Source organism: Hemiscyllium ocellatum, chromosome 45 (assembly GCF_020745735.1).
Source record: "Hemiscyllium ocellatum isolate sHemOce1 chromosome 45, sHemOce1.pat.X.cur, whole genome shotgun sequence".
In the NCBI taxonomy this organism is placed as follows: Eukaryota; Metazoa; Chordata; class Chondrichthyes; order Orectolobiformes; family Hemiscylliidae; genus Hemiscyllium; species Hemiscyllium ocellatum.
The window spans coordinates 4,302,733-4,323,914 of NC_083445.1; the positions used below are offsets into that span (position 1 = coordinate 4,302,733).

Sequence of the window (21,182 nt, forward strand, 5' to 3'; positions counted from 1 at the left end):
AAGCAAAATTTTAGGTTCAAGTTTCCCCAGAGAACAGGACAATCAACAACAGCATCTCCCAAAGAACATTTTTACCAGCCTCTAGTCTGGTGACAGCCAGTATTATGTACCAGGCTTCCAGTAGGTAACTGTGCTTCTTTGAGTTGCTTAAGGTTTTGCTTGTTTAGACACGTGGCTGTAATAACACGTTGCAAATAGATTCCTTATGAGGGTTGGTCTCAGTGGATCAGCTAATTGTTATACCATGCAACCTCCAACTTACCTTTATAACATCTTCATGAAATATGATTGGGTATTTCACAGGGACAGTTATCCTTACGTGGCTCAGTTCTATTTGATATGTTGGAACAGCTTGGTCAAAGAGGGAGATTTTTCTAGAGCTTATTCAAAGGAGCTGAAGTTTAGGGAGGAGAATTCAGGGTTCAGGGCCTTAGAAATGGTATGAGGGCTATTAGTGATGGAGCCATCGAAAGTTAGGGATGTATCAGGATTAGGGGAGTTGCTTGTTACTCCGTGTATCATCCAGTTTTGATATTTTGCCATTTACTTACGTCTACCCTGACTTAATAAGCAGTTTTTGTACAGAGACTTCAATTATGCATCCTGCTGGTATCGACTGTTGATTGTACAAGTTTATCTCCGGTTGCCGTTTGAGACATTGCAGTGTGTTTATTCACTCTTGCACTTCACAAGGCTGTTGCATATTCTGGTGTACAGCTGCTGTACTGTGGAACTGACTATCTTTTTCAGGGCTGCAGCAGTGATGAATGAGTTCCTAAGGGAAAGGTAATTAAAAATACAAACAGCCTTGGAGTTGCAGTTCGGATTAGGGACCAACAACACAGTGATTGCTTGGTCCTTTTCCCTTTCGGAAGAGCGACTTTTAGCAGCAGTGATACAACATTTGCTAAACTGGCATTGGAGCCCCTGGATGAAGGAAGAGAAAATGGGATCAGGTTCCCATTCAGCGTTCCCTTGCTGAAAATGAACAATGTCAGTAAATAATAAGGATGTGTGAACTTAGTTTGTGATGCTTCAGAATCAAGAGTGAATCTGATTTTGAGGTGTTTAATGTAGTCGGATGTTTGAATAGAGCTGGTTGAGGGAAACATGCAAACCTATGAACATATGAAGTTGGAGCAAAAGTAGACCATTCAGTCCCTTGGGTCTGGTCAACCATTCAATAAAATGATGAATGACCTGCTTGTGTTTCAAATTCCATGTTTCCATCCCTGATAACCCTTAATTCCCCCCTGCTTACCAATAACTTATCCAGGGTGGTTTTAAAAATATTCAGTGGAGGATTAGTTTTTCAGCCCCTGCATCTGTTCTGCATTTAGCTGGATCATGACCTTTCTCTTGCCTCCATCTACTCATCTTGGTTCCACATCCCTGAAGATCAATGACCAGCAATCCACTTTTTCTGGGGAGTGGGAAGAGTTTCAGATTTCCATTACCGTTTGTGTGAAGAATGGCATTCTGACATCACTCCTAAAAGACCTACTGCTAATTTTGATGTGCATAGCAATGGTTTTAGACTTTTGGTCTTCTCCAAACACATCAATTTTACCTTATTGTTTCAAACCATAAAGTTGACAGTTTGTGTCTCCCATGCTCAGATGTCTGTTCTAATGTTGATCTTGGATTTTGTGGCAATAGGCTTCCCTTGATCCCGAGTCTTGAAATTAAACAAGTCATCTTGGCTGGTCTAGAGAGTGCCCTACTATCTTTTTGATGATGTATTAAACCAGAATCCATTTTTAGCTCTTGATTGATTTTATTGTTGTCATATGTACCGAGATATTGAGTGTTTTGTGTACTATACAGACAGTACCATACAAAATGTAGAATTCGGTGTTACAGCAACAAAGAAGATGCAGAGAGAGAAAGAGATCAGAATTGCGTTTGAGAGGTCCATTCAAAAGTCTGATAACAGCAGGGAAGAAGCTGTCCTTGAATCTATTTGTGCGTGTAGTCAGATGTTTATATCATCTGCTCAAAATAAAAAGATGGAAGAGAGTATAGCTAGAGTCGGAGGGGTCTGTGATGATGTTGGTTGCTTTCCCAAAGCAGCAGGAAGTATAGATGGAGTCAATGGATGGGAGGCTGGTTTGCGTCATAGACTGAGCTGTATTCACTACTCTGGGTAGTTTCCTGTAGTCTTGGGAAGAAGCAGTTGCCATCCCACGCTGTGCTGCATCCAGGTAGAATGGTGCATCCATAAAAATTGGTTAAGAGTCTTTGTGGACATGCTGAATCTCTTTAGTTTCCTGAGGAATCAAATCATTGTTGTGCTTTCTTGACTGTCACATCAACACAGGTAGACCAGGACAGATTGTTGGTGATCGTCACTTCCAGGAACTTGATGCTCTCGACCATCTCCACCTCAGCACCATTGACACATATGCCCTCCAATCCGCTTCCTGAAGTCAATGAACCGCTCCTTCATTTTGCTGACGTGGATGGAGAGATTGTTGTATTTACACTGTGCTGCACTCAATCTCCATCCTCCACTCTATCTCATCATTGTTTGTGATCTGACCTACAACGGTGGTGTCATCAGCAAACTTCTAAATGGAGTTGGGAGGGAATTTCGCCATATGCTTGAGAGTGTATAAAGAGTATAGTAAGGGGCAATCTCTGCAGCTTTTTGGGACACCGGTGTTGAGGATTATGATGGAGGAGGTGTTGTCGCCTATTCTTACTGATGGCTGTCTGTAGATCAAGGAGTTGAGGATCCAGTTGTAGAGGTGGGAGCCGAGATCTAGGTCTCAGTTTGTTTGGAATTAGGTGTTGAAGGTGGAACTGTAGTCAATAAATTGGAGCCTGATTGCAGGTATCCTTGTTATCAAGGTGTTCTAGGGATGAGTGTAGGGCCAGAGAGCTGTCGTCTGCCTGTTGTACTGGTAAGCGAATTGCAAAGAATCAATAATTATTCCTAAAGATTCATAATTATTGAGATCAGAGCCACAAGGTGGTCCACCCAGGATCTGAGTGCACAGGTGGAGCCTCCATCCAGGCCATTCACTTGCTGTGGGTTCACTCTCAAAAAGGCCAATCTAACATCTGTGGCGGTGACTGTGGGTATAGATTACATCCGAGGCTGTGTGAATAGGTCTCTCTCCCAGCCAATCCATCTGTCAGCTGACATGCAAAACACGTTTGTGATTCTTACACGATTTTCCCAGCATTGGAAGCCACAGGTCTTCCTTGACACCTGGCCTTTTATTTCTCCTTTTGTTATTTACTATCAGCTCTGCATTGCCTTTGAAGTATAGGTGCGCCCTTATACATGTAACTGGATGTTGTACTTGGAGAAAGCGAGGATTGCAAATGCTGGAGGTCAGAGTCGAGTGTGGTACTGGAAAAGCACAGCAGCTCTGGCAGCATCCAAGGAGGAGAATCAACATTTCGGGGCATAAGCCCTTCAGGAATGGATGAAGCCATTCCTGTTGAAGGGCTTATGCCCGACATGTCGATTTTCCTGCTCTTCTGATGCCGTCTGACTAGATTAGATTCCCTAAGGTGTGGAAACAGGTCCTTCAGCCCAACCGACCCTCCAAAGAGTAGCCCACCCAGTCCCATTTCCCTCTGACTAACACTATGGCCAATTCACCTGGCCTGCATATCTTTGGACTGTGGGAGGAAATCCACACAGACACTGGGAGGATGTGCAAACTCCACACAGATAGTCACCTAAGGCTGGAATTGAACCTGGGACCCTGGTGCTGTGAGGCAGCAGTGCTAACCACTGAGCCACTGCCCACACTCTCGACCCTGGATGTTGTACTTGCCCAGGATACAGTGTACAAAACTTCCAATAAGACTTCACTGGCTGTGAAAGAATCTGGGCCATCCCAATGACTTTAAAATTGCTGCGTAATTGCATGTTCCTTCTTTGTGGTTAACCACAAACTGATACTGCAGGCTGGTGTGTGACCTATATCCTTGCTTTCTGTATGAGAGCTAATTCTGAATTGCTGTTTGTTCAATATTGAGGGGAAGGTATGAATCTGAGTGACAAGTAAACCAATCAGTTTATTAAAGTCTGTTGTCCGTTCATATACTCTTTAGTAAAGGATTTGATAAGGTAGGTACAAGGATGTGTCTATTTGTCAGTGGGAAGACAGAGTCCTGAACAAATCTAGTGAGGCATTTGAGAGCATGTTCTCTGTTACAAGTGATTATTAGACTTTGTAATTAGCTACTGCAGGGAGTGGTGGTTGAAAATCAAACATGTGTTAGAGGTAGCTAGATAAATGCATGATAGAGAAAGGAATCCCGGGATGAAATGATGGCATGGGAGGAGGTTCGTATGGAAAATAACCAACAGCATGGACAAGCTGGTTAAACATCTGTTTCTGGCCTGTCGATTCTGTATAATTCTATGCAGTACAATATAACTCCAAATCTCTACCAGCTGAATGTAACCCTGTGTTGTAAGGAGCACTTCTCTAGTCTCTCACGCCTAATGTCAATTTCTTTCTTTTTTGAATAAAGGCACCCCACAAAACTATGGAGAAGTGTCTGTCATGTGCCTGCGCGTGCACATGATATCTGCACAAGACCAGCCTAACTGCATGTTTCCTGTATTCCCCTATAGATTATGTTCTGCACTCTGAACACCCACAAAGTGGACATGGACAAACTGCTAGGTGGGCAAATTGGCCTCGAAGATTTCATCTTTGCTCATGTCAAAGGGCAGAAGAAAGAAGTTGAAATCTACAAATCAGAAGATGCTCTGGGTCTTACCATCACTGACAATGGAGCAGGCTATGCATTTATCAAGGTAACTCTTGAAAACATTTTTGTGTGAAATAGTGGGGAATTGGATTCCTAAGCAATTAAATGGGCTATACATATAAAGCTTGCGAACAATGAATTTTGGATATTCTGGCTTCGAGAATACATGAAGTCCAATCTAATCTAATCTAACTGAGATGGATAATTAGCTTATGTCTGACTATGGCTCTCTCGTTGTACAAGGAAATGAGGGACACGCAACCTTATGAGCATTTCTTTCAGCTGTTAAAATATAGTTGAGTTTACTGTCTCACCCAAAAGGGAGTTCCCTTTGGTAGGATGGCACTCCCTCTGTACAGTGTCTGGGAGCATAAACCTTGTTTCTGAACTAAATAATGTAGGGGCGGTTGAAAACGTTGTGCCCTGTTGAACCTGCTCCACTGTTCAGTATGATCATGCTTGATCAGACTTCAATTCCACTTTTATGCCCACCAATAATCCCTAAGACCTCTCTCTTCCAGTTTTTGATTTGTTAAACCATGGAGCATTCTCAACCCTTTGGAAGAGAGAATTCCAAAGATTCCCAAACCACTGACTGAAGAAATTTCTCATCTCTATCCTAAAATTCTGCCTTCTTAATCTAAATTCCCCGGTGGCGGAAACACCTCTGTATGTACTCTGTCAAGCCCCCTTCATTACCATGAGCTTTCCACTGAGATAATTTCTCCTTTCTGTAAACTCCAGAGAATATAAACCCAATTTATTCAATATCTCATTCACACCAACCCTCTTTGAGGTGGGATTTGATTCCGCGGCATTCTGACTTGAATGAGCATGCTATCCACTGAGTCACACCTGACTCCAGAAGTGAATTCCCCAGTGGAAACATTGATTTGGGGATCCACCCAGAACTGAAGGGAGCAGTTATGCAGGTTTCACAAGCCTAACTGGTACTGATCTTTAAGGGATGGATAAGGTTAGGGAATGTGAAAGTTGCCTTTGACCTTTTTCAAAGCATAGCACACCCCAGAGAGTTGCAAATATTCTCCCTGTCTTAAGGGGCTACTAACTTGATTGAGCATGATGCACCTACCCAAGAAAAGCGTGTTTCTTTCTTACAAGTCACAATTTTCAAGATTGACAATGAAAGAAAGTGGATGGGAATTTTAAATGTACTGAATTGTTGTGATCTGGAAAGTGCTGTCTGAAAGGATGTTGGAAGCAAATTCATAGTAACTTTCAAAAGGTAATTGAATATATACCTGAACAGAAAACTATTAGGTCTACAGAGGAAACGGAGGAGTAGCGGGACTAATTGGATATTTCATTCAAAGAGCAAGCACAGGCTCAATGGGTCAGATGACTTCCTCCTGTTTGTTATTCTGATATTTATCAAGAAAATCATAATGAACTGTATTAAGCTGGGCAAATGGTTGGTAAGAGTTTATTACAAACACTGAAAAGAAAAGAAATTTAAATATTCCTTTTATCCCAACAATATTCTTGCAAACATCTATCTTTGAGCCAAACATTCATCTTTCTAATCCGATGTTCTCTATGCCAATTTGCATGTGGCTCACTTTGTAATGAAGAGATTATTTTTGAGATTCTGCCTGTTAAGTTGGTGCCTAGCTTGTCGTACTAATTGTATAGAACCACCTCCTTTGTCCTGCTAATGTCATTGTTATCTACATGGACAACAACAACTGAATCCTCAACCTCACACTGCAAGTGCCCCTTCAGCCCTGAGCAGACTTCCCAAACCCTGACTCTGAGCCATCTGGATCTGCAGTCTTTACTGTAGAGAACAGCGTCCGTCCCCATACTATCTGTCCAATACTACCCGTGCATTCCTCCTCAATCTTCCCACTTTTCATGCGCACAGATATACACGTGCCTTACCTGACTGGCTTCCTGAACCATGGTGCCAATCATGCTGCTGTCCTCTCCTTCATCCAGAAGGAACTTTGAACCCGTGAGGCAATTGCAAAAGCTGAGGCCTGAGTCTCTGGGTCCCCTTACCTGTCTTAATTGCAATCACAATTTCCTGTCCCTGAAAACTGACCACATCAAATGATCCACCTGCAAGAGGTGTGACTGCCTCCTAGTACAAAGAATCTAGGTAATTTCTCTTTCCCAGTACATTGCAGTACAGCCTCCAATCGAGTTGTGGCTGCTTGAACTTCAAACACTTGCCGTAGGCATATTTCCCCTGGACCAAACTGACATTCAGGCGTTTCCACCTTCTGTAACTGTGAAACATCACTTATCCTGCTATCCTTAATGTTTTTTCTCGGAACTGCTGAGTTATTTTGTTGAATTTTATATTTAGTTACGTTTTATATATTGCAGGGAGATGGTGGCATAATGCTATTATCACTGGACTAGTATCACAGACTAATCTTCTGGTCTAAATAAAAACTGAAAGAACTTCGGATGTTGAAATCAGAAGCAAAAACAGAAATTGCTGGAAAAGTTCAGCAGGTCTTGGCAGCATCTGTGAAGAGAAATCAGAGAGACCCTTCTTCAGAACTGATGTAGTTGGGAAGAGGTCGGTTTATATGCATTTTCCAGCAATTTCAATTCTTGTTTCTAATATTCAGGTCCACCTGCTGCAGGAAAGGTGTTGTTAAACTTGAGATGGTGCAGAAAAGATTTACAAGGATGTGGCCAGGGAAGAAAGATTTGAGCTATAGGGAGAGGCTGAATAGGCTGGGGCTTTTTTCCCTGCGGCATCATAAGCTGAGAGGTGATCTTAGAAGTTTATAAAATCGTGAGGGCCATTGATAGGGTGAACAGCCAAGGTCTCTTTCCAGGATGGGAGACTCCAAAACTAGAGGGCATAGATTTAAGTTGAGAGGGGAAAGATATAAAAGGGACCTAAGGGGCAACATTTTCACTCAGAGGGTGGTGGATGTATGGAATGAGCTGCCAGAGAAAGTGGTGAAATTGGTACAATTACAGCATTTAAAAGGAATCTGGATGGATATATGAATAGGAAGAGTTTTTAGAGGGATATGGGCCAAATGCTGGTAAAAGGGACTAGATTAATTTAGGATATAGATGAGTTGGACCAAAGAGTCTGTTTTTGTGTTGTACATTTCTATGACTGTATAACACGGTTCAAAATACAACCATGACAGATGGTGAAATTGGATTCTACTAAAAATCTGGAATTAAAAAGGTTGGCCTAATAGTGACCATGTAACCACTGTTGATTGTTGTAGGAATCCATCTGGCTCACTAATGTCCTTTTTAAATGAGTTTATCATCCTTGTCTGGTCTGTATGTGACTTAACGGCAGTATTGGTGATTAAAATAAATGCTGGTCTAGGCAGTCACACAATTTGTGATGCTAATTTGCATCTTAGTAATAGAATAAGTGTTAATCACTGATCACATAGTCACCGAATAACCAGCTATTTTTCCTGTAGTAGAATAAGAATTAATTTCTGAGGCTGAAAAAGTTTGTGAAAAAGCAAAAAGCCACAGAACATATCATTCCCTCCTCCTCTTAACTCAAATCACTTAACATTAGCATACTATTTTAAATTGGCTAGTTTTACATACTTCTACAACAACATGCCTATCTGACACACTTAATAAGAATTGAGTTTGAGCTTTTTCTTTAATAAGCTGCTCTTTTGTACCCCTGTCTTCTGCAGTGACAGAGGCCTATCCCAGCCAGTGCTGTACTCTCATCTTGTGCAGTGGCAGAGGCCCTGTCCCTGCCAGTGCAGCCCCGTGGCAGAGGCCCTGTCCCTGCCAGTGCAGCCCCGTGGCAGGGGCCCTGTCCCTGCCAGTGCAGCCCCGTGGCAGAGGCCCTGTCCCTGCCAGTGCAGCCCCGTGGCAGAGGCCCTGTCCCTGCCAGTGCAGCCCAGTGGCAGAGGCCCTGTCCCTGCCAGTGCTTACCCCAGTGTTGTGCATTGGTAGAGGCCTCTCCCCAAGTTACCAACTACCTCTGTATGTGACCATAGTCAGTGCCATTGGTACCCCAGACAGGCTATTCAAAAATCCTTTTGCTTTATGTTCTCTTTCCCCCCACCATTTCCCTAGTAATGAGTCTGACAACAATACAAAATGGAGATATGAAACAGCCCCACTTTTAAAAATTGTGATTTAATTGCCAGAGAATCAAAGAAGGAAGCCTCATTGACCGAATAGAGGCAATCAAGGTTGGGGATCTAATTGAGTCGATCAATGGCCAGAGTGTCATCGGTTTTCGCCACTTCGAGGTTGCCAAGCTGCTGAAAGGTTTGGTGAAGGGACAGCTGTTTACACTGCGTCTTGTGGAGCCTCTTAAGGCTTTTGGTGAGTCAGTGGCTCTCTTGTGTAAGTAGAATGTTACTGGATTCCTGCAGAGTTTCTTCCTATTAACACTTCCTGTTGAACCCTGACCTTTCTGAGCTAACAAATCCCAAGGGCTTCCTCTCTCCAAGGTTTGTTTTCTCCTGAGCCCATACACTTGATGTCATCCCCATGAAAACAGGTGGCTTCTGCCCTTTTCTGTACAAGTCCCCATCTTCTTACACTTTTTGTCTTTATAAACATATTGTCTTAAACTCTTAATAATGTCCCCATCTTCTTCTTTTCAAAGTAATTAACTCCACAGCTTTGAATAATAGAATCCTGACACTTATCCCAGCTGGCTAGATTTTACTTTGGCAGCCAGCATTTCCTGTTCCTTGGATGCTGCCTGACCTGCTGTGCTTTAACCAGCAACACATTTTCAGCCAGCATTTGGACCAAATAGTTTTTGAAGGTGTTTGTTCTTCATGAACCATACCATTATCCTGTGTTCCTTTCATCCTGTGTTCGAGCTGATTCCTTTTAAATGCTTATGTACTGTTCGCCACCTCGACCTGTGATTTCCCCACTTTCACCATTCTCCGGGCAAAGAATCTGGCTTCAGCACGGAAAAGTAGCTTTTTGTGCAGTTTATGATACAACATTCCAACTCATTATAAAAAAAAGCTTGCTGTCTGTCCTTTCACACTCCATGAAAGCTCATGGTACTTGTAATTGATGTTAAATGTGTCTCCTTTTTCTAAACTGGGATGAGTTTTGCGTGGAGCCTCTCGTTCCGGGCATGTTGCAAAAGTGATTAGAGCTTTCCTCCGGTGCATTCATTACATAGAGAAGGACAAGGCTTGCATTTCTATAATACGATTCAGACCCCTAGGCTAAACCAAAACACTTGACAGCTAATGAAGTGTTTTTGGATTGTCGTTGCTAGCGAGATTTGAGAAGATGTAGTTGCTGTTATAGCATAGGAAATGCAGCAGCTAATATGGGGCATAGCAAGATGCTACGACATCAATCATATAATGACGAGATAATTTCTTTCAAAGAAACTTGCAGAGGGAGAAATAATTGTCTATGACTTCAGGGAACAATCCTCTGCTGTTCTGTTAAATAATGGCATGAGAACTTTTGCATCCATCTCAGTGGACAAGGTGGACCTTGTGTCAGAGATTCATCTTTCAAATGAGGCATTAAGCCCTATTGTAGTATTGCATGTGGATGATGGCGATGCAGTCTATAAGCTGGTGTTACTGCTTTTAGAACCACAAATTTTGGTGGTTATCTCAGGAATTTCAACGTGATAGGGAAAATTTGCAAATTCCCAGGTACTTGAACTTAGAAAATGCAATGTCATTAAAACACTTTTATTTCTGAAGACTGCTCTGTGCAGTATTACTGAAGGAAGTTCTGAGGAAGGGTTACTGGACCCAAAACATTAACTTTGAATTCTGTTCACAGATGCTGCCAGACCTGCTGAGCTGTCCCAACAACTTCTGTTTTTGTTTCAGTATTACTGAACACTGACCAGCAGGTGGGAGTGTAGCACAAGTCTAGGGCAGAGAGAAAAAATAAGAGTAAAAGTGACTGTAAGCCAAAGAAGCTTTAAACAATTAGTCTTTTAAAACATCTCCTGTTCTAGCAACGTCAGTCTGCAATTTTATTTGCATCTTTAATGTGCTGAACACCCCATTTGCTTTATGGAAGCAATTTATCATGACAAAATTCATTACTGAACCATTGAGACACAAAGACGTGATCAAACATGTAGATCTTGAGTAATATCCTTGAGAAAAGATTTATTGGGGAAATTCTGAAGCTTGGGATGCGCCCCCATACTTTTCAATCTGCCACATTGGCCAAGCCTTCAGCTGTTTGGGCCCTAATTTCATGAATTTCCTGTCTTAAGTCTCTCCACCTCCCTTTCCTCCTTTCTAAGACATTCTATAAGTTCCACATCTCACCTGTGTTATGATCCCAGCTCTGGTTATTACTGGACAAGTCAGATTCTAGATTGAATTTTGGTTTGATAGATCATATATGTTTTATTAAACATAGTCTTTAACTGAAACACAAACCAGAGATCTTGTTTTACTACTAATAATTTACTAATATTTTACTTTATTCTGAGAGAGAAAGGAAGATAAAATAGACTAAAACAAACTGTCTACATGTACAATACAGAAGTTGAAACATAGTAAACTACACAGCTCTTCTTTATAGCGGGCGGCACGGTGGCACAGTGGTTAGCACTGCTGCCTCACAGCGCCAGGGACCTGGGTTCAATTCCCGCCTCAGGCGACTGACTGTGTGGAGTTTGCACGTTCTCCCCGTGTCTGCGTGGGTTTCCTCTCACAGTCCAAAGATGTGCGGATCAGGTATGGGTGGGTTGCGCTTCGGCGGGTCGGTGTGGACTTGTTGGGCTGAAGGGCCTGTTTCCACACTGTAAGTAATCTAATCTAATCTAAAAAAGTAATCTAATCTAATAGTACTAGCATGAAAAATGTTGAAATTATAGATCCGAGTCATACAGCACAAAAACCGATCCTTCAGTCCAACTTGTCCATGCCATGTTTTGATGTATCAGATACTTCAGTTCCCAGCCCCTAAGAATTTCGTAGTCTCTTCTTTGAGCCTTCATATAACTGAGCTTAGACTTTCTCAGCGTCACTTAACCACTTGCTGGTCTAGAACCTTTAAACTAAGCCCCATACACTGAAGTAATTTGTTAACAGTTCTAAACTATTTCACCTTTTCAGGAACTACTGCTTTGCAATCCACCTTCAGCCGAGACGTCCGCAAAGCTGTTTAACTGAAACTGAAAGCTTTTTTCGGGCTGTGGGTGTCTCCCCTAAACAAAAGGAAAAGATAAATCTTGGATTTTCCAAACTGAAAGCCTGATGCCCAACTGCTTAGCAGTAAAAACTCTCCCATTGTAAGTGCCTTTCTACTACCTTCCAAGAAGCACCTTTCACAGATTGAGCTTTTTTTTAAAGAAACCGCCATGGCTGCAAAAATACTTAAGTTAGTCATTAAAACCCTTTAGACACACTGATCAAAACTACATGCTATTGGCTCAAATCTAAAGTTTAAAATGATATTATAATGTAGCCAAGTTACACCTTGCATCTCACCTCTCCTAATATGTCTTCTTATGTGGCTCTGCTAGATCCTGCTTGATAACTGCACCGTGAAATGCCTTTTTACATTTTACTGTAGTAAGGATGCCACATGAATGAGAGTTTTATGTATCTAAGTCGAATTTGGAATCCTTCCCCATTAACAAACCAACTGTTGTATCTCATTGTTATTCACCAACACACTCCTCCAACTCCTCAAATTTACCTTCCTCATTCGCATATCACTGCAATCCCCAGTTTTCAAATAACCAATCTGTTGTAAACAGAGGCATTGGACAAACAGGCCTGCTGATTGACAAATATCCATGGTACCAGCTTTTGCTCTATCCAGCTGTGGTCTATGGTGTGCATAATCTGCAAAAGCGCTGCGGCAACTCACAAAACCCCCTTTGGCGATGCCTTCTAAACCCAAATTCCTTTCTTCTAGAAAGGCAGTGTCTGTAGTTACGTAGGGACACCATTGCTTACACGTTCATCTTCAAGCCACACACCATTCTGACTTGCAACAGTATTGGTGTTTCTTGACTGTCGCTGAAGCAAAGTCCTGAAACTCCCTTCCGAACCCCACAGGGTGTCCTTGCACTAGCTGGATTGCAGCAGTTCTGGAGGACTTCCTGTCACAACATTTTGTTCAAGTTCTGCTAGTGATGGGCAATAAATGATAGTTCTGTGGGGAATGTATTAAATAGCAACTTGCTCCAATTTTCCTTTCTCTGATGATTCTTGAGAACTGAGCTCTGAACTTTGAAAGTGTTTCGATCAGAATGTCTCTTGGCTCTAAAATTTGAGTCTCTCCTGTGGAATCCTTAGATGACAAATGAGATTCAGTTTGATGCCCAATGCTCACCTTTTATGTTTCTCCTGCAGACATGATAGGGCAGCGTTCCAGAGGAGGCAAATCTGCATCAGGTGGGCAGGTGGGCACTGGAAAAGGAACACTACGACTGCGGGCGAAAGGGACTGCCACTGTAGAGGAAGAGGTAAGCTGACTGCTTGTATTCTGTATCTAGAAAAGCCCTGTAGGAAAATGTTACTCGTTAAAGGCAAGTTTTTATACTGGGGTTTATTCATCATAAAACATGCATTCTATTTCTCGCTTTTCCATCACATGTCATTCAGGTTGAATTGACCAATTGTTGCTTAATTGTGGATTTTGCTAGTGGCCTGTGCCCATCCTTGTCAAAATCTGAAGCTGTGCTTTCTATAGATGTTATCTTTCCATGGAATTCTTTGTGTGGCAACAGGTCATTCGGCCCATTGAGTCCATGCCAACCCTCTTAAGAGCATCCCACCCAGAAGTGCCCCTCCCACCATTCCCTGTAACCCTGTATTCACCATGGTTAAGCCACCTAATCTATACATCCCTGCTCACTCTGGGCAATCCAGCATGCTGTATGATTTCATTCCACATTGGATTTTTATAGTCTTGGTCCTAGTTCATGTAAACAGAATTAAACCTGGTTCCCAAGGCAAAGTATCAGTGAGTTGATAAAACTGGCATGTTACAGCAACAATTGACCTTTATGACATTCCTGATGAAGGGCTTATGCCCGAAACATTGAATTTCCTGTTCCTTGGATGCTGCCTGACCTGCTGCGCTTTTGCAGCAACACGTTTTCAGCTCTGATCTCCAGCATCTGCAGTCCTCACTTTCTCCTCCTTTATGACATTGAACGTGGAAGCAAATGGATTTTCAACAATTCCCATGCAGTCAGCTTTGAGTTAAAGCTGTTGATTGCGTTGATCCTCCTGTACAACCTGAGACATATTGGGCTGGCAGCAGAGTAACTGAGCACTTGATGTTTCATGGGTTGAGGAAGTTGACAATAAGAACAGTAAAGGCTGCAGAATAGGAATGCACACGAGTTCTCCTTGTGGCAGTCAAAGCCTCAAGCAAATATTTACATGTGGAAAATAATATTGTACGGAAGCCCAGGTTATGATTGCTCTACAGGGGATGAGAATATCTGAGCCAATTATTTGTTTGTGTGGAGAGTTTAGTCTAAAAGCAGCCATGGTGCCAATTTGTTCCATGAGATTGTCCAGCTAAAGCTTGGCTGTATACGTTCACAATTGCACAAAGGAAACAGTCAGAAAACCAAGATCAAAGTGCCTCTAAGGAGTGACAGGAAGCCAAATTTTGGATTTGGCCAGCCTGGCCTGGATGATGCCCTTCCTTGTTGAATCGAGTCTCGTGCGAGACTCAACAGGATCAAGAATTTTAAAGTTAATGGGCGTTACCAAATTTCTAAGGTCCAGTGAGCTAAGCTGTTGTTTAAGAGAAGAACTTAGAACAGAAAGGGCATAATCTCTATTTGATAAATTTCTGTTAGGCAAAGAATTAAAGTCATGGAGACGTGTGGTGAGTTTGGACAGAATTGGACAGTTACAGAATCATACAGGATGGAAACATACCCTTTAGTCCGATTCATCCATGCCAGCCAGGTATTCTAAACTGAACTAGTTCCATTTGCCAGCATTTGGCTCACACCCCTCTAAACGTTTCCTATTCATGTATCTGTCCGAATGTCGTAAAGTCTCGGCTTGTTAACTACTGTAAAAGGGCGCAGCAAGGTAATTAACTAGTGCAATGCAGTTTAACCTGTGCTGAGTAAATAGGTCCCTTTACCTAAACATGGCTGACCACCCGGAAGGAAAGTACACCTATTCATTCTGATTGGCAGGTTACATGATGTTATACTTGCTACAGTGTTAGGAATTGGCTTAATGAATGTGCTTAACTATGTGACAATACTACAGCTTTAAGAGGTGTATTTTATCCTTTTTTTAATAAAGAAAGGTGGGATAAATGTCCTAAGGAGTTTGCTCAAAGCCAATAAGTAACAGCTTATGACACCTTGCATTTTTTTTTTAAAAGTTAGAATAATAGAAGCAGCCTGAATGGGTGAGGTCAAGCTCCCACAGAACCAGGATTTTTACTTTTAGCTTTCAGCAGTTGCTGGGGTCTTATAACTGGATGTGGAAGCACTTATTCTCCTCTCTGTTATAGCTAAAAGCTGGGACTCTCTTCCTGCCTCTAGAATTGCACGTGAGACAATCTGTTTTACTGAGTCGGCCCTTGTCAGGGGTGTTCATGAAATATTGCTATAATCTAACTGTTAATTAAGTAGTTTGACCAATTGAACTGCATCTGGACTGCAACATCTTACTCTTACCTTTTAAAATAAGAGAAAGTTAAGCTCTGGGCTATCTTCTTAATACATTTTGAGGTGGTTTGGTCTCATCCATAACAACTCTACATTAAATAGAATAGCATACAGTGTACAGCACTTTGGCATGACTGAGTTATGCTGGTATTTATGCTTCATAGCAATCTCCTCCCACTCCAGTTTGTCTCATCCTACTTTACTGTGACACTGTACTCCCTTGTGTTGCTTAACTTGATGCTTTTCACTAAATTAAAAAGTAATGCGTTTTCATTTAACCTGTTTAGCTTATAAATGTAGTGCATGTTCTTTTGACTTGTGTTGAGCTTGTTCTGCTGAAAGGATATTCCCCCTTTAGCCTCTGGAGGGTCATTCATTAAAACCACCCTGATATTATCCAGTTATTGAGCTTTCATCTGTCTGTTTACCTGTTCTAATAAAAGAAATGCAAATGACAGAAATATGCAACTAATAATGGCTTCAGTGTGACCTTCCTTCAAAAAGAACATGAAGATCTCCCAAGTGTCTGATTGTGATTTTTTTTTAAATGTTGTTTATTTACCTTGCAAATAGTTGATGTAAGTGGCCTGATTCTATATTTCCTATTTTATAATTTTGGATCAGGATGAATACTTTTGTAGGAGGCATAATGAGCAAGGGGAACAGAGAGAGAGAAAGAGAGAGAGAGGGAGAAATAACCTTGCATTTGGATGTATCCTTTCACAGCCTCATCTCAAAGTGCTCTACAGCTAGTTATTAAAGTGTGATCGCTGTTGTACTGTTGGAAATGTAACAGCCAGTTTCTGTAAGGTGAGCTCCCACCCGTAAGAATGTGATACAACAGGAGAATTAGTATTGCTGGTTGCTGAGTGACTATTGGCCAGGACATCCGGAGAAGTACCTCGCTTTTGACTATGACAATGTTTACTTACACAGAGCAGAAGGAACCACAGCTTAATGTCTCGTCCTGTCCCACAGTGCAACACAGACTAAAGTCAGGTGGCCTGAGTAGCCTTCCTCACCTGTTGGGTGGGTGGTTTTATGATTGTGCTTCAGATGTGTAGTATAGTTTTTGCTTCCTTTTGACATTTATTTCGTTCTATCTGCCGAATAATGGTTGGAGGAAACAAAACTGATGACATTTAAATTTGTTCCACAAATTTGTTGTCTTTCTTGACCCAGTTTTCAATATTGACTTTTTATTCTTGTTTAATGACTTAATCCAAAAAAACGTGCTTTGTTTTGATCCTAGCCATCAGCATTTGAAGAGAAGGCCATTGAGAAGGTGGATGACCTGCTGGAAAGTTACATGGGTATCAGAGACACTGAGCTAGGTGAGTAAGACACTTGGCGTTTAATTAATGTCCTAGTACATCTAAATATTAAACCATGATTCTGACATGACGTGATGCTGCTGATCTATTGCAGTTTGACACTGTGACTTCTGCATCGTGTGCTGGAAATTAATTACTTTCAGGTTTCCAAACTGCAGTACTGCGTAATTGTAATGTAGGAGAAAGTGAGGACTGCAGATGCTGGGGATCAGAGCTTAAAAATGTGTTGCTAGAAATGCGCAGCAGGTCAGGCAGCATCAAAGGAGCAGGAAAATCGACGTTTCGAGCATAAGCCCTTCTTCAGGAATAAGTAAATGTAATGAAGACAGCATTGACAGATGGACCACAGTAGGACTGTGCTTGCAAGGGTCTTATGGTGCAGTGGTAGTGTCCCTTCTTCTGTCCCCTCTGCTCAGAAGTGTATCATAGCATGTCAGGACAGGTCTGTGCTTAGTTAAAATAACTAGGTCTGTGCTTGCAAACCAAAGGATAATGAAGCAATTGGGAGAACAGTACAGCCTGAAGGATAATCCCTGCTCAAACTGTTGTCATTGTTTTAAAATCCCTCTGTAGTCTTGCCCTCTTGATGCCTCTGTAATCTCCTATAGAGTCCTACTGAAAAATCTCGAAACCTCTGCATTCCTCAAATTTCTGTCCTTTTGCAATTTTTGATTTTCATCACTCTGCTATTGGCAGCTTTAACTCTCAGGGCCTCAAGTTCTGAAATTTCCTCATTAAACCACTCTGCTACTCCTTCCTTTCATATTTGATCTGACTTATTGTTGTCACATGCACCGAGACATAGTGAAAAGTGTTTTGCGTGTTTTACAGGTAGACCGTGGTGGAACAGAGTGCAGAATACAGTGATACAGTCACAGGGAAGATGCCGAGAGAGAGAGATCAAAATTAGCATTTGAGAGATCCATTCAAAAGTCTGATAACAGTGAGGAAGAAGCTGTTCTTGAATCTGTCTGTATGTGTATTCAAAGTTTAATATCTTTAAAGGGGTGTGTGTGGAGGTGGTATCTTTGATTATGTTGGTTTCTTTCCCGAAACAGTGGGAAATGGAATAAAGTCAATGGAGGGAAGGCTGGTTTGCATGATGGACTGGGCTAGGCTGTGTTTACAACTCTCTGTAGTTTCTTGCAGTCTTGGGAAGAGCAGCTGCCATACCAGGCTGTACTAATCCAGAACGGGTACTTCCTGTGATGCATTTTCAACAAGATTGGTAAGGGTCTTTGTGGACATGCTGAATTTCCTTAGCCTTCTGAGGAAGTTGAGACGTTGTTGTACTTTCTTTACTGTCGCGTTGACAAGGGTGGAGTAGGACAGATTGTTGGTCATCATTCCCAGCAACTTGACGCTCTCAACTATCTCCATCTCAGCACCATGGATGCAGACAGGTGCGTACCCTAAAGTCCACTTCCTAAAGTCCGCTTCCTAAAGTCAACGACCAGCTCCTTTGTTTTGCTGACATTGATGGAAAGATTGTTGTCTTTACACCATGCTACTAAGTAATCTATCTTTTTCCTGTATTCTGTCTCATCATTGTTTGAGATCCGACCCACAATAGTGGTGTCGTCAACAAACCTGCAAACGGAGTTGGAGCGGAATTTGGCCATATAGTTGAGAGTATGTAAGAAATATAGTAGGAGATTGAGTGTGCAACGTTGCAGGGTACTGGTGTTGAACATTGAGAATTATGATGGAGGAGGTGTTGCCACTTATTCTTACTGATTGCAGTCTGTGGGTTAAGAATTTGAGGATCAGCTTACAGAACGGGGAGCCATGACCTAGGTCTTGGCGTTTGGTGATGAGTTTGTTTGAAATTATGGTCTTGAGGGTGAGCTGTTGTTAATAAGTAGGAGCTGACCCAGCTTCCTTGTTATCCAGATGTTCCGGGGATGTGTGTAGGACCAAAGAGATGTCACCTGTCATGGACATGTTGCGCCAGTAGGCCAATTGCAAAGGATATTCGTCATCTGGGAGGCTGGAGCGATGTGAGCCATGACTGACCTCTCAAAGTACTTCATAATTATGGAGGTCAGAGCCGCTGGGCAGTACTCTTTGACATGATTTTTCTTTGGCACAGGAATGATGGTGGTCTTCTTGAAGCAGGTGAGGATGTAGGAAGGAGAAGTTAAAGATATTAGCGAATACTCCCACTGACTAGTATGGTCTGAGTGCATGGCCGGGGACTCCACTTGGGCCAGCTGCTTTCCATAGGTTCACTGTCACATCAGCTGTGACTGTGTACAGGTGCATCTGAGGCTGTTCAGCCAGGTGACATCACTTCACTGACCTTCTGTTCAAAGCAAGTGTAGAATATATTGAGCTCATCAGGTAGGGATTTATTGCCCATGATTCTGTTTGATTTTGCTTTTGTTACAACGTGGTGGTTGAACCCCTCTGTTAATTAAACCAAATACCCAGAGAAGCTTGCCTCACCTCGTAATCTCTTAAAATATGAGTGTCAAAGAACTCCTAAATTCCACTATTTAAACAAAAATAACAATTTATTTTCTTAACTCTAATAGCGAACATTAAACAAAAACTATTCCCAAATACAAGCCCTCTTTTCTTAACTACTTACTATCTGACCCCAGTTCTATTTTCATAAAAAATAGAGTTCCAATAACACACTTATTAAACATTATGTTAACTTAATCTCAAGACCATACAGTCTCTGTCATTGCTATCTTCAGTCTTCCAGCTGCTGATCTCCTTGGGTCATCATTTTCATTTTTTAGTGGGAGTATGTTTTACATGAAAAGGTACCTTTTGATAGAGAGTGTTTTCTAATATCTTTTGAGAGCAAGATGTTAGATGGGCAATTAGCTGTCCGAGTGTATGGCAGTTGCTCGGTTGATCGTTGGCAGTTTTCCTCTGACAAATTTCTAAAATACATGTGTTTCTTATAACCTCCCCCCCACCCCGTGACACATTAAATTCTTATAATTTAGTTGGTTTCTGGGAGTCAAAACAATAAAATTCAAATTCCACTGGGTTTTAGTACCCTGGGCATAATTTAAACTAATTGGTTAAATTCAAATTGTCAAAACAGCAATCAAAACTCAGGTATCCAATTAACAACTTGCTATGTGTATCTATTTTGGAGCAACTCATCTCCCAGCCTTTCCATTTGGACAGCTGAGCCTACACTTTAACTTAAACTTCAAAACTCAGAAAATATTTTCACTTTTAAAGTGAACATATGTGCTTTTGTCTTCATAACACTTGGTAACCTGTCATATAGTCTAAGCCTAAGTCTCTGGTTGGTCTGAGTCTCAGTTTACTTTGTCTTTTGATGTCTCTGATGGCATTATGAAGGTCGTACCTGATTTTCCTGCAGAGATCAGAGTTACTCGACTTGTAAGCCTCAGACCTGAACGTCAGTAGGGAGTGAATCTCCAGGTTCTTCCATGGTTGATTTGGGAGTATTCTGATTAACTTCATCAGTAGAGGCATACTCATTCAGGTTGACTGCTAAGTTTTTGAATATCGAACAGTCCCCTCTTGACCAGTCTTATGTAAGCTCTTCCATTGTTTCAGACCAACACTGTTCTAAGTTCTGCACTGCGTCCTCACTTTTCAATTGCTGCTTGTAAGCCAAGAGAAAGAGCACTTTGTTGTGATTTTCCAAAATGCGGACGGAGGCTGGAGCAATAGGCACCTTTGGTTGTATAGCAGTGGTTGTGGAAATAAAATACTGAAATATGCCCATTAAAGCCTGCCTCTTTGATTAAGCTTTTGGTTGTACACCCTAATATATAATTAAATACCAAATGTGATTAAGTTAAGCATGATTATAAATGGTGAGCTAGGATTTCCCCAACATCACCATCCCTTCCCCATTTTGAGCATAAGTTTGGGAATTTTCTTCCTTTAAAAGTTGAGCTTTCCTTTCTACTCACTTTCTTTCCTCATGGTGCTTGTTCTGTGATAAATGCCTCTGTTGACCAGCCTCCTGTCTCTGTCCTCTGCTCATACAGTTCCAATTCTTTTCATTCGTTCACCTTCTCCCACTCTCTGTTCCTCCAGACCCTGGATCTAAGAAGAGCTTTCCATTGTAATACTCTGCAGTTTAATTCTAGACTCCCAACATAGACACATGCTACCCCCAGGAAGTGCCAGGGGATGTTTCACTATGTTTTAAGTGTATAGTGTAGTTGAGAATAGCTGGTCTAAATTTGGGAACTGCTTGAGGAATGTTTTGCTGTGAACTTTAGCTGGGGTTGAAGTTTCCTCCTTTGCCCCAGGGATCATGATAATTCATTCACTGTGATCAGACAGATGTGTTGGATAAGCTGAAATCTGTGGTATTATCAGCTTAATTATTTTGATCCTACTCAGCTTCTTGTCACAGGTAGTCAGTAACTTGGTAAGTTCCATCATGTTTGAATCCTTTGGTTTCAAGACACCAGGAGGTGATACGGATAAAATATTTAGTATTTTATTAATAAGTTCCCTTGTTCTGAGGATGTACAGAGAAAGGA

The 21,182-nt window shown here is 41.7% G+C and overlaps 1 protein-coding gene across 4 annotated transcripts in view; it reads left to right on the top strand.

Annotated features, from left to right (window-relative positions):
- The window catches only part of LOC132835812 (PDZ domain-containing protein GIPC1-like), a 35,719-nt gene that overhangs the window by 6,884 nt on the left and 7,653 nt on the right, over positions 1-21,182 (top strand). For 3 of the 4 annotated variants that reach the window (XM_060854896.1, XM_060854900.1, XM_060854899.1), the window contains exons 2-5: positions 4,604-4,789; positions 8,874-9,054; positions 13,053-13,165; positions 16,605-16,686. In XM_060854896.1, the coding sequence (XP_060710879.1) occupies positions 4,604-4,789; positions 8,874-9,054; positions 13,053-13,165; positions 16,605-16,686 (562 nt within the window). Of the gene's footprint in view, positions 1-4,603; positions 4,790-8,873; positions 9,055-13,052; positions 13,166-16,604; positions 16,687-17,517; positions 17,625-21,182 lie in introns of those variants that run through there. The other variant, XM_060854897.1, reaches the window with a different exon arrangement.